A 14,828-nucleotide genomic window follows, 5' to 3' on the forward strand; every position below is an offset into this window, starting at 1 on the left:
CACTGCATTATGCATGCAGTGCATGGTGTTTACATTTATATTATATTTAAGTGAATAGGCTTGTGCACAAGTAAGAATGCTGTCAGCATGGTGTTAGTAAGTTAGCTGGGTATCAAGAAACCCACTATCCTTTACAATGCAGAAGATGATTCCTCTTGGGTGCCAACTTGTGGTTGCCAATCATATCTGACTCTGCCCTATATAAACCTTTGTAAACCCAAGTCTCAGCGCCTACTTTGCCCTGTTCCTGTCTCCACACCTGCTCTGTTTAGACCTATTTTCTTCAAAATGATTACTTATGCATTTGTCCTGCAGTACAACCTGTTACAAGTTCCAAGTTGTGTCTTTTGTCTTAAAATAGAACAGCTCTAACAGATATTATGTGATGGTATCTCTCAATAGGTTGTGTGCAAGGATTTATGAGGATTGTTCAAACAGTTGATTCTTTTTCACTACATCCTATCACATAAGACATGCTTTCCACTCAGTTACTTCTCTTGTTACCCTCTTATTGACGACTAAGAAGAGATTAGCAATGTTATAGCAAGAAGGAGGTGTAGAATGGATAAGTTTTCTACTCCAAAATGGCAATTGGACTAGTCCATGGGTCACTATTGTATAATAAGTAATAACAGGAATAGCCAGGCATTTTCTTGCTTATAAAAATGAAGCCAACCCTTTCTGAAAACTAACTACAGAATCTACAAGTAAAATGACTTCAAAGACAAAATTTCTAATTTTGTAAAAAAAACAAAACAAACCTCCTTGAAATCTCAAGGAATGCCCTCATATACTCTGGACATATCTGGTTGTAAATAAGGAAGGACATTTTCTCCAATGTAGTCAATATCGCTTTGATTTATATAAAGTGATTTTATGCATTAAGTGCTAAAACCTTCCACTGCCATTATTATTTTTGTCACAGCTCTCTAAAAAGTGCCCTAGTGCTGCAGACTGGTAGTGCTTTCCGCAGCTAAATCATGTACGATGCTCACATCAGAGGTTTTTTGTTCAAGTCAATGTAAGGGAATCTAAATTCATCTATATAAGCAGAGTGTAGATTTTATCATCTAAAGACTCCTTCTTTCCTGCAGGTTTACAATCAGAAAGGCACTCTGATCCTCCGAACAGAAGGTTGTTGGTAGGAGGTTCAGACTGGGATACAAAATAACATTTCACTGCATAGAGACGCAAAGAGTTACCACCAGCCTAATAAATACTGGCTCGCTATGGCATGTCATAAAAGCCCCTCTGGCATTTGCCAGAATCCACAGATTGCCAGTGTGGGCCTGGTTGGCAGTGGTACTCCTCTCTGCTAAGCATTCAGATATGACTACAGTGGCAGAAATGCCTATACTATTCTATCTGGCTGACTCTTTGTGTTTAGTAGAGGTTCCACTAGCTCTCGCTAAGTCTTATAGTCAGCTGTGGACCCCAAGATTTGCTTCAGAATCAACGAGGTAACAAATGTAGAGAAAGCTATTTTAAGAAGTTTTATGGTGGTTCACTCTATAGCTTAGTGACACATTTATAAGTCCTGATTCACACATTGAGATTCCACCATCCATCTTATATTTTTCTGCAGTATCACTGGTATATAATGATGCCGTAAACAATAGCCACAAAAGATACAAAATCTAAAATATTCATCAGAAATCTAAGCAACACCCTTAATTAAACTCACAGCCTGCAAAATGATGATTAGCATAAGGCCAGTTCTCATACAAAATCCAGAGTATGTGCTTTTTCCAGAAGGACACATATAAAGTGTTTTCAGACCTTACCATCCATGTCCAGTCGCTGTATAATGACTTCTAGTTCTACTTCATTTGGCATATACCCCAGAGATCTCATTGCTGTTCCCAGCTCTTGTTTGGAGATGAATCCATTTCCATCTCGGTCAAACACCTTGAAGGCCTCCCGAATCTCTATACAGAAAGGAAAATAGATTATAACTTCTTCTCTTCTAATGTTACTCAGCATTACATTGCATCATAAATGAACAATAATGTGTGTCTCTGACATGTTCATGCACCTATTCACATAATTATAACCTTTGGGTTATTATTGTATTAGCGCTGTTAGTCATAGTGTGAGGTTCAGTGAGTGTGAATGAACAAATCTTAAGTATGGTACAAGGGCTGCAGGGTGCAAGGAAATCATTTGTAAATCTATTGTAATAAAACAGTGTGTTTTAAGCTGTAATCATGCAAAACAGGAACAGGATAAACTTATACCTATCTTTGCATGAATTATACACAGATACCAGTATGGTTTATAGTAAGACACTAAGGGGCCGATTTACTAAAGTCTGAAAAAACGATTATTATCACTTCTTATTTTTTGAGCGTTAACGATCGATTCACTAAAAGGACACTTGTCATAATTAAGAAGCGATGTTCATGTCGTTATTTATCTGGTGATGACAGATTTGCAAGCCATATTTTAACGCATGCGATATATTCCGCTGCATGCAATATATTCCGCCGCACACAATATTAGCGCGCAATATTCTGCACATAAGTGTTACTCGTCGCATACCACATGAATTTTGTGCAGGTCCGCTGTGAGTGTTGAGATGAAGAATGTGGAAGGTGCAGCTGCGCAATTATTGCCTGTGGAGCGGCAAAAAAAACCCATCCTTACCACCGCCTGTCAGAAGCAAAGGTAGACAATCCTCAGTTTCTACCATTCCAAGTAATATTGTTTGCTAATTTTGGAGGACATGTGTTTTGTGTCAGGCTTGTGCAATGGCATAAAGAGGGAATGTCCATGTATATTGCAGGTGTTTCAATTACAGAAATGCAGTGTATTGGTAATAAGATAGGTGTGTTATTGGACAAGTGTGTCTTGCTGGGTTAGGTGCAGTCAGTTCATCTTGTACTTTTGGCCAGTCAATCTTTTAAACTTTTTTTTGCCCTTGCACTCTGTAAACATTTTACCTTTTTTTGCTCATTTGGAATGAATCAATGTCCACAAATACATTTTTGAAAATCAACTTTGCAATGTTGTAAAATAAATGAAAAACATTATTGTCCATGAAGTTTTAATGTCATCATAAACATCATTCAAAACCTTGAATTAACATTTATTTTTTTTAAATAAAGGTGGAAAACGTCACTCGGCTGGACAGTCAGCAAGTCCGCTACGCATGCAACACCAACAGTCTCCTGAAATGCAAAAAAGAATGTTTAGTGCTGATGATAATGCATGACAGTCTGGTCAAATTTTAAGTGATGTTTCTCTTTTTTCTGATAATGATGACAATGACCCCTCCGAATATCCCCAACAACCACTTGTTAAACATAAGGCCAAAACCCCAATATCTAATCGTTTCCACAAGTCACTCATTAACTATCACAAGTCTCTCATGAAAAAAATGCACGTTGCACACCTTGATTTGTGTGTCGCCACAGCTTACAACGACAGTCAGGTACGACAAACCTCATATGAGGCAGCTATGTTAAATCTGCATGAGCAACACTTAAAGGAAATGTAACACTAAATTTTTTTAAGTAAAAAGGCTATTCTACCCTGCACCAATAACTGCCCTATCCTGCAAACCACTTAGTATTTTAAATGCTTTAATAGAAAAAACTTGGCATCCTGTCAATTGAACTACTGCGATAAGGCGAAGTTAGGAGCTGCATCCACTATGCGATGATCGATTGATCGAGCCTAGCCTTTTTCCTGTATAGGAAGGAGTCAGGCTAGGCACGATCAATCGATCGTTGCAAAGTGGATGCAGCTCCTTCCTTCACCTTATCGCCATAGTTCAATTGACAGGAAGCCAAGTTTTAACAGGTATTTTCTATTAAAGCATTTAAAATACTAAGTGGTTTGCAGGATAGGGCAGTTATTGATGCAGGGTAGAATAGCTTTTTTACTTAAAAATTTTTAGTTTTACTTTTCCTTTAAAGGTCCAGGAAAAAAAAATTGCTTTGTTGGAAAAACAAAATGCCCTTTTAGAGAACATGAGTAATTCACAACAGGAATTGAACAAAAACTTGCCAAGTGTTCTAGATACCAATCGAACAGTATTGTTTGAGATGTTAAAGATTGTAGGTACTTACAGGCAAAGTAATTGTTTACGATATCTCCCCGCCTCTGTCATCTGCACTTTGGACAGGATGTATGGAATGAATTGGGTCATCCAGGTCCTCAGCCACAAACACAGGTAATCCATGCCGTTAGCTAGATTGTGCAGTACAGCACAGACTACTACTATTTGTGCAACTTTAGTGGGGCTGTACATCAAGCTTCCTCCCGACTTGTCCAGACATCGGAAGCAGCTTTTTAGAACCCCAAACGTTCTCTCGATAACAGACCGCGCTCTGACATGTGCTTCATTGAAAGCACATTCGGCCCTTGTATGCGACCTGGGTATGGGGGTCATTAGCCACCTAGAACAAGGGTAGCCAGCATCTCCTGAAATAAAATAAGATGGAATAAGTTGCTGAAATCAAATAAGCTGCTTACACTCTCCCACTGTCAAAAGAGGACCCGCTTGCAACAGATGTGACAGTGTGAGACTGATAGCTGACACCACAAGTACCTGCTTTGACTCTCCCACTGTCAAAAGAGGGCCCTTTTGCAATTGCAAACCATGCTTATGGCAGGCGGACCCTGGTTTGACAGTGGGAGACAGAAAGCAAATGTGGGAAAGTTGTGCTAGACATGACACAAATACTTACCTAAAAGCCACCCGTGAGGCATTTGTCCACTTTGAAAATCAGCATAAAGTCCGGACTGCTTCAGTATGTAAGCATCATGTGATTAGCCTGGAAATCCGGACACAATGATCCCGATGTTCATGCTACAGTCACAGACCACTTGGATGTTTAGGGAATGGTTACTTTTTCTGTTCTGAAAAATATGCTTCTTGTCTAGGGGGGAAATTAATGCCACGTGGGTGCAATCTATGGCACCTAACACATTGGGGATGCCACTTACACCATAGAACTGTCTTTTTGAACCCCCTGGCCCCCGACGGAAAAATTCAGACTACTTACTAAACTATGTTTACTACCTATATCTCATCATAAAGCTTTGGTACTCTACGATATTGTAACTATGTTTGTATATACGGTGATATTTGGAAAGTAGCCTGTATGTCTTTTGCTTTTTCAAAAAAAAATAAATATTGAAATATAGAACTGTCTTTTGATGGTGTTCCACTCATTTCTATTGGTGGGAAAGGAGATATAATTGGCAGACACTGAACGTATTGCATCCAGGACCTGGCCATGGCACCGTGAGAATGTGGGATGTGACACTCCCCCATAGATCCCTTCTGAAAACTTCCCATGGCAAAAAAATGAAGGGAGCACAGAAGTTTGACTATGCCAGGAACAGCGTGGCTTCTGCGTGCAAGTGGCTGCAGGTAAGGCTCCAGTACCTCATACAGGCTAAAGGTTGCTTCTCTATTTAACCTATAGCGCCTCACTATTTCCTCCTCTGTTAATCCCTCTAGAGTTGATCTTTCCCTGAAAACTCTAGGATGCATCACTCTAGGACGTTCACATACTTGATCCTCTTCTTCCCAATCCATCAAAAATCCGACTGCAAACTCCATCTTGTCTTCACAAACGCTCATGAATAACAATGTTCTTTGAGTAACGCCTACTCCAAGTAGGTGTTAATTTAGCACAGATTATCGCGATATTTTACGCGTTTAACGCTTCATATGCATTTGTGAATCATGCGTTAGTATTATTTCTATTCTATAATTACCGCAATGCGATGCACATGCGATATGAGTGGGAACGCATGTGAAATTACTTTGATGAATCGGTACTTAATTATCGCACACTTTTTAACGCAAAAAACTATAGTGAATCGATCTTTAGCAAATCGGCCCCTAACTGTTTTAGAGGAGCAAGAGTGTTGCTTGTCATTTCAGATACAATTTTGAGAGAATGTGCCCTATTCCAAGTAATCCGTTCCTCTTTTCAAATAGACCTCATTGCACCATATGTTTCTTTATATCTCCTGCTCTCTGCACATGGCAAATCTTATCTGTCGCTTTCTTTATCTTAAATCTTTCTTTTTAATGTTTTAGCATTGGTTATTAAAAATTCCTTTAGAATCAGAATAAGCAAATTATCAGAATGTCCTCTATATCCTCTAATCCAGATTTGATTCATATGATTCATATGACTGACAATTGTCCCATATTGGCAAGTTTTCCAAATAAAAAAGTGACTGTTCTAGTAGCACCTATATTTCCACTACAATATATCATCATTTATTGCCACTGTGTATAATACTGTGTGGATTTATTCAATTAAACAATACATACAGCTGAAAAACACCCATGTCATAAGGTGATGGTATGTTACATAGTTACATAGTTACATAGGGTTGAAAAAAGACCAGTGTCCATCAAGTTCAACCCATCCAAGTAAACCCAGCACACTTAACCCACACCTACCAATCTATACACTCACATACATACACTATATATACAACCACTAGTACTAACTGTAGATATTAGTATCACAATAGCCTTGGATATTCTGATTGATCAAGAACTCATCCAGGCCCCTCTTAAAGGCATTAACAGAATCTGCCATTACCACATCACTAGGAAGGGCATTCCATAACCTCACTGCCCTCACCGTGAAAAACCACCTACGCTGCTTCAAATGGAAGCTCCTTTCCTCTAATCTAAAGGGGTGACCTCTGGTGCGCTGATTGTTTTTATGGGAAAAAAGAACATCCCCCAACTGCCTATAATCCCCTCTAATGTACTTGTACAGAGTAATCATGTCCCCTCGCAAGCGCCTCTTTTCCAGAGAAAACAACCCCAACCTCGACAGTCTCACCTCATAGTTTAAATCTTCCATCCCCTTAACCAGTTTAGTTGCACGTCTCTGCACTTTCTCCAGCTCATTAATATCCTTCTTAAAGGAACAGTAACACTAAAAAATAAAAATGTTTTAAAATAATTAAAATATAATGTACTGTTGTCCTGCACTGGTAAAAGTTGTGTGTTTGCTTCAGAAAGACTACTGTAGTTAATAGAAATAGCTGTTGTGTAGGCATGGGGGCAGCCATTTAAATTGAAAAAAGGAGAAAAGGCACAGGTTACATAAGAAGATAACAGATAACTGTGTAGAATACAATGGTAATCTATGCTACTTATCTGTTATCTGCTTAGTAACCTGTGCCTTTTCTCCTTTTTTAAATTTAAATGGCTGCCCCCATGGCTACACAGCAGGGTATTTATATAAACTGTAGTAGTGTTTAAGAAGCAAACAGACAACTTTTACCAGTGCAGGGCAATAGTACATAATATATTAATTATTTTTATACACTTTCATTTTTTGGTGTTACTGTTCCTTTAAGGACTGGAGCCCAAAATTGCACTGCATACTCAAGGTGAGGCCTTACCAGGGACCTATAAAGGGGCAAAATTATGTTCTCATCCCTTGAGTCAATGCCCTTTTTTATACAAGACAGCACTTTATTTGCTTTAGTAGCCACAGAATGACACTGCCTGGCATTAGACAACTTGTGATCTACAAAAACCCCTAGATCCTTCTCCATTAAGGAAACCCCCAACACACTACCATTCAGTAGATAGTTTGCGTTTATATTATTTCTACCAAAGTGCATAACTTTGCACTTATCAACATTGAACCTCATTTTCCAGTTTGCTGCCCAGTTATCTAATTTTGTCAAATCGCTCTGCAAAGCGGCAGCATCCTGCATGGAACTTATAGTTTTGCACAATTTAGTGTCATCAGCAAAAATAGAAACAGTACTGTCTATGCCCACCTCCAGGTCATTAATAAACAAGTTAAAAAGCAAAGGCCCAAGGACTGACCCCTGCGGTACTCCACTAACCACACTGGTCCAATTAGAAAATGTTCCATTTACAACCACTCTTTGTACTCTATCCTTCAGCCAGTTCTCTATCCAATTACAAATATTATGTTCTAGACCAATATTCCTCAATTTGATCATTAACCTTCTGTGAGGTACTGTATCAAACGCTTTAGCAAAGTCTAAGTAGATGACATCAACTGCCATTCCAGCATCAAGGTTCCTGCTCACCTCCTCATTAAAGGCGACTAAATTGGCAAGATCTGTTACGCGTATTTACAAACATTAAAATTGGCATTACTTCTTGTAGCCAATCATTCTTAAGATACTTAGATCAAAGCTTAGGCAGTTACCTCTATATTTTCCAGAAGTAATGATTAAAAAACCATTAAGGATTCTTACACATACACACACCTGCATTTTCCTAGCAGAGGACCTATGTGCATCCCACTGCACAGTATTTTAGAAATTATTGATCCGAGTCTCCCCTGTGGGTATGTACCCCTGCAGATGGGAGGATTTTATGCAATTTACTGAAGCATTTTTGCATTCTCCCTATTGCTTGTCTTTTTCTCTTAAAGCTGTTTAACAGCCCTGTGCTCAGGGCCGGATTTCTTTCTGAGGCGCCCCGAGGCCGCCTCTGTGGGTGTCCCCCTCTGCGCATGCGCGAACGCGCCCCCTCCCCAGTGCGCATGCTCCTTTAAACTCCCATACGGAGCAGTGGGGAGAGGTCCCGACTGCTCCATATGGGAGCCAAATTTAAAATTTTTCTTGCGGCGGTGCTCACAAGAAACACTATAACCTATGGCAGTAACATTAATTACAGCGTGAAATATATTTGTACAATCTTTTCTCTCCCAAATTTGAAACTTATCAGAAAGTAAAGATGCAAATACAGTAGATTATAGGACTCATCACTGCTACAGATTATCCCATTTTGCCTCACTCTACAGTCTACACAATTTGCCACAATTATCAATAATAATAATAACAACAATAATAATAATAATAACAACAATAATAATAATAACAACACATATTTATAAAGCAACAATATATACCACAGAACTGTACAACAGATGCATGTATATGTAAAACCGATAAACGAATTAAAGAGGATCCTTCGTAACAGAACTGCAATCCCTTACCTATAGGGAAAATATATTTTATGACATATTTATGACTGCATATAACTGTTGCTCTGCAATTACACCAGCTTTTCCCAGACAGTTCTGGGCACAGCAAACACAAAATATATAAAAAAAAAAGTGTAAAACATAAAATTAGGTTTTTACTTTGTATCACTAATTAAGCAAAATGACAAGCAAAGGATTATGTGAGTAGAAGTTCAGCTATATACCTACTGGTTGGGCTATTCCTAAATCACCATACTATGGGGCCCATTCATTAAAGCACGATTGACTATGAATGAGAAAAAAAATCATATTTTTTCCAATTGTGCTTTTAATTAGCAAAAATGTGTGCTTTAATGAATGGGCCCCTAAGTGTTTTCAATTGGGGATGGATGAAATAAAACAGGGAGCTGAGGAAGATGGCTTTTTGGCGTCCAAAGAGGGATGACTTCCCAGGGGCCAATGAACTGCTATGCACTGCAGTTCATCATCTGTACATAAGAATGATGGAGGAACAACAGGCATACTATACGATGGTAACAACAATTCTGCATGGGAGAGATGCACAACCAAAAAGCCACCAACATCCACCAACAGCTTAAGAAGTCTGGGGTTATGTAATAAAAGGCACTGAGTTTGCCCATGGCAACCAATAACAGGTGACCATAAAATTTTACCTGCTGATTGATTGCTATAGGGTACTGCTCCTGGGCAAACTTAATGCCTTTTATTACGGTACATACGGGGTTTAGAGTTGTTCAACAAAAGATGATGGGCCATAGGTCAGATTCTATTTTACCCTTGTTTCTACCAATACCCTGATCTTATGCTGCTTTGGCCAGCTCCCTCAGCCCTGGAAGGCAACCCAAGAACTAATGTAGCTTTAGGCAGGAGCATAAGGAGCTTTGTACATAATCAGGCTCAGAACTGTAATAGAATTTGTCACAACCAAACACTTATTACCATTTTGTAATGATCAATACTAGAGAGGTCACAACTGCAGAAGGACTTCTGAAAGACAGTGAGCATTAGTCATAATGGTTTCTCATGTACAGCCCTGATATCATAATACAGCAGAACTGAGAAAGACAGTTTGATTTCTGTTCAGTCAGTGTAATTCAGTTTTCTAGAAGAGGGGTTGTGAAAGAAAAATCAGGGTTGATGTCTAATTATGCTTGTTGTAACAAAGTTGCAGTGCTCCACACACACCGATGGCATAACAGAGCACAACACAACCAAACATTCTCACACAAAAGAATACAGATATAAACACTCCTTGAAGAAGACATAGGAAATGCAAAGTGTGAAGTTCTTTTTGCTCTTAGAATGAAATGCCCCTTGTTGCTCATTCAACAAGCACAAGGGTCTGGAGCGTATCTGCACTTTGCACCTGGCACTAGATAAAAAAGCTGTTTCTGTGCAATAAATATGAAACAGTTAGGGCAGTGCAATAAATGATCCACAATTGTGTTGAAACATTTCTAAATCTGGTTGGTATCACTTCCAGCATTTACCATTAAAAATGGCATCTGCACCCAGGAGCAAGCTTTTGCAATTACCTTTAATGAATGACACTTTTTATGGAATTTCTGAGTTCATTTTGTGCGACTGTTTGCAGGTCATGGATGACCCCCTTTAATTAAAAATGCAGGAACGTGGGGGAGTATTTTTATGTGCACTGGGTAGGAAGCACACTTTGTCACTCAGTGCAATTACCCTGCTTATATCTTGCTCACCTACATAAATGGATCTTTCCAACTAAGACCCCTGGCACATTTCTCAAGTGCAGAGCAATCAAAACATAGATGCTCACTCTTAGCAGTTTGGACTACAGCATGTAGACACCCAAGACAACAACAAAAAACCCTGGTCATTTTAAAAACATTGGGTAATCCTTAGTGTCAAACAATATTTAAGTCAATTTGTCAAAACCACAGAGCCCCATGCACAGAAACATCCAGATCAGGCATATAACCTATCTGCTATTGACCCACAGTCCTCTCCAAACCCTGCTCAAGCATCTTATCCTGTTTTGAAAAAAACAATCTAGTTTCCACTTCCACTTACTTTCCATATTGATACCTCAACAACGAAGAAATGACAGAATGGTTTCTAAGTTATCTAACACAATGTTCTTTAGATAATTACAATGACAGCATGGTTTAAAAGCCCAATTCAGAGAGTCATAGATCAATACATGAATTGAAGACATAATATTCACCCATACCTTGGTGAAGCTAATATCACAATTCTATTCACTACTAAACAAACCCTCAAAACAATCATAGCAAAATCATATAGCAGATGTTCCAGAAATGTCCCCAGCCTCAGGCTAATGACAGAAGGATCATTTTCTGGTATTTCTACACCTTATGGTTCCTGAATGCATGCATAGTAACAGGTATGGGATCAACCCCCTCAGCCCATACACACACTGCAGATCTTTCAGCACAAACCCTGCTGCCAGTTTCACAATTGAAATCTGAATTAACCATGACTACTCTGCAGTGGAAAGATGTAGTAAACACTAATATCACTATGTACAAGTTAACAGGCTTTCTAAGAATATGCACCTCAAAATTTGGAAGATTTGGTCACCATGGCTGCAAGATCATTTTCAAGAAACCATGATCTTACAAGTAGTGGTTTATCTTCTCTGCTCGGTCCAACTCCCCCTCCAAACCAACCTTTGCAATCTCTGCATTTCTGTACTCCCCCCCCCCACCCCACACACTCTGCCATGGAGAACTAACATAGACAAATGGAATTGTGGTATTGTAACTGTCACATACCAGCGCTCACCTCCCCAAGAATCAAGCCACCAGGTGCTAACCAAAAATATATAAAGCAGAAGCAATAGCGAAAGCACTCACAGTGTTTAGCAAAGAGGACTGAGACTGATGTCTCTCGTACTATGTTGTTTATCTGTTTACTTGTTTTAATTGTTTAATTATTTACCTTGCACAAATGAAAGGGATACAAACTATTAAACATATGTGCTAAACATTCAAAATCCTTTGCCACATTAGAAATGGTATGAGTCTGGAACACTGTAGTCTTTTTAATCCCACATATCCTCAGATAGAGGACTACCTGCACAGGCTATTGCCTATTTACTTTATGAATTTGCCTTAATATTGTATCCCTCCCCTAACACTTATGTGCAGAGCAAAAGTAAATTATACCTACACACCCTGCAGTCATAATTATTAGCTATACCTTGGTGGAACAGTTAAATATGCTGCAGTGAGCTGCAGTAAGCTCTCGCGTAGAACTTATATACATACTGCAGTCATACACAGCAGAAATACACATAATCTGGTCAGAAAGAAGGAGAAAGTTAGAACACACAACAGGCATAAACAATGTTACCAACAAAAATATAAAGCTGTGACGTGTGGCAGGTACAGTACAAAAGGCTGTCATAAAGGATATTTATCACACACATGCACATAAAGCCCTAAGATACAGCATTAAAATATTTCAGGCACACAGTAAACATTATATTTGGCCATAAAAATCTAATATTACAGTGCAGAATAGGCAGTTACATTATTTAAAATGAAATTTTAGAGATGTCACAAAACATCCACCAAGAGAGGTTCCATTGTACACACAGAGAGTCTTCCATTAAGGATACGTGGTCTCAAATATCACTCCAAGAAATTGCCTTTAAATCTTATTTTTTAATAGTGCAGCTACAACAATGTGAACAAAGTACTGTGCATTAATGGACCGTGTTAGTCCGATCTGTTTGAGAGCCAAAGGCAGTCCATGAAATGTATAAAATCTGGGCTTCATTCCAGACTCACTCTCAAACAGACCAATTAACTCAGATCAGATTCACAAACCTTCATAAAGTTGCACCCTGCCTCACACCCCTGGGAGACCAGGTAAAGAGCCTTAAATAATAGAGGCTGTATGCCATGTTATGTTTAAAAGACTGTTTAAGGGTGGTCAGTTATTTTTTCCCCTTCTCCTGCTCAACCAAAATCAGCCCTGCATTAAAATGTTATTCACTTCATACTCATACCAGTGAATTATCTTTTGTTCAACAGCTCTCCAGTTTGGAATTTCAGCAGCTATTCGGTTCTAGGATTTTGTTTACTTTAGCAAGCAGGCAGTGATTTAAATGAAAGACTAAATTATGAATAGAAGAGGGACTAAATAGAAAGATAAGTAATAAAATTGTAGGCTCACAAGGCAATGGTTTTTGGCTGTCAGGGCCAGTGATCCCCATTTGAAAGCTGAACCAATGTAGAAGTGAAAGTAAATAAATGAAAAACAATGAAGACCAATGGCAAAGCTGCTAGGGATAGGACATTCTATAACATACTAAAATTTAACACAAAGTTGAACTGCTTAAGTGAGTTTCAAGCAGGAGCTGCCATATGCCAAAGGGAATTGGTGATCTGGGTCTTGTATTTACCAAGGGTTGTCTCACACCTAGAAAGCTGTTTTAAGACAGCACAGTTCTTGACCTCTCTTTCTTGGAGAGGAAAAGGCAATAAAGCAGGCAAAAGACACTGAGAAGCTCTCTCTGGTACCAGAATGCCTAAGGAAATTATAGACTGTTTTGTCTGGAAGGTGAATACAATTCAAAGAAAATGTAAAGCAATTTATTATATTTTTCTTAGTCTAATAAGTCTTGGGAACAGTGAGGGCATATGCTCTGTGCAGTTAGCAGGATTGCTCTTTTTGTTAACTGTATGGATGGTGGATCTGTATTTTTGTTGTGCAAAATAAAATAGGCGTGTGTGTTACAATGTCACATGATATATTGGTAGTTATATTAAAATTATATCATTATGGTTTAATAGGACATAAAGCTGTTTTGCTCTATCTTTTGGTTTAAAGCTAATTGTTTATACATAAGTGACTTGGTAAACATCTGTGGTGCCTCTTTGTTTTATGCCCATCTATGGGCCTGATTCACTAAAGTGCGATAAAATGTGCGCTATTTTTAGCGTGCGCTATAAATTTTACCGCATCTTAATTTTGGCGATTTTTCGCACGATTCACTATAAGCATACTTGCGCTTTTTTACGCGCGATATTGCATGCGTTATTTAACTCGCGAAGACTATTTCAATGCGGTATTTGCCGGTACATGCGCTAAATTACGCACGCGAATAGTCGCGGCATATGAATGGTAGCATAGAAATAGTATATAAAAATTGTCGCCACATATAAATGGTGTATATAAATATTAGCCACATATAAATGGTAGCATATAAATGGTAGCATATAAATGGTATCATATAAATAGTAGATGCTTATAAATAGTAGCCACTAGTGATGAGCAAATGTGTTCTGGTTTCTTTAGTGAAAAATTAGCAAATCTTTCGAAAGATCCAAAAATGTTGTGCGGGCAAAAAAATTGTTGCCTGTGACTATTATTTTTTGACGCTTGTATACATTTTTTTTTGCGTGGCGAATTTTTTCATGCGTTTTGCCATTGGCGAATTGTTTTGCGAAACGCATGAAAAAATCCGCAGCGAAAAAATTCAACGCACGTCAAAAAATTCGCTGCGAATCCATGCCTGGCGAAACATTTCATCACTTGTAGCCAAATATAAATAGTCGCGCAAATGAACGCACGCCATGTTAGCCATACACGCCAATACTTGCGGAAAATTACTGTATTAAAAATGAACATTTCGCTGCAAACTGGCGGCTGCGTCACTCTAGGGGAAACACAGACTTCAATAAATAACACTGCAAAGTCCATATTTTATTGCAAAAACTCATTTACTGTACTTTTCTATAATTATCGCCTGCCTGTAGTAGGTGTTAATTTTGAGTAAAATTGAGTAAAAAGACACAAAAAGCCATACACGCCAATACTTGCGGAAAATTACTGTAT

At 38.6% G+C, this 14,828-nt stretch overlaps 1 protein-coding gene across 1 annotated transcript in view; it reads right to left on the bottom strand.

The window, feature by feature from the left end:
• The window catches only part of cabp7 (calcium binding protein 7), a 52,031-nt gene that overhangs the window by 16,630 nt on the left and 20,573 nt on the right, over window positions 1–14,828 (bottom strand). Inside the window, exon 2 of the mRNA XM_002934290.3 lies at window positions 1,785–1,928. Within this exon, the coding sequence (XP_002934336.2) occupies window positions 1,785–1,928 (144 nt within the window). The remainder of the gene's footprint in view (window positions 1–1,784; window positions 1,929–14,828) is intronic.

This window comes from Xenopus tropicalis, chromosome 1, assembly GCF_000004195.4.
Source record: "Xenopus tropicalis strain Nigerian chromosome 1, UCB_Xtro_10.0, whole genome shotgun sequence".
In the NCBI taxonomy this organism is placed as follows: Eukaryota; Metazoa; Chordata; class Amphibia; order Anura; family Pipidae; genus Xenopus; species Xenopus tropicalis.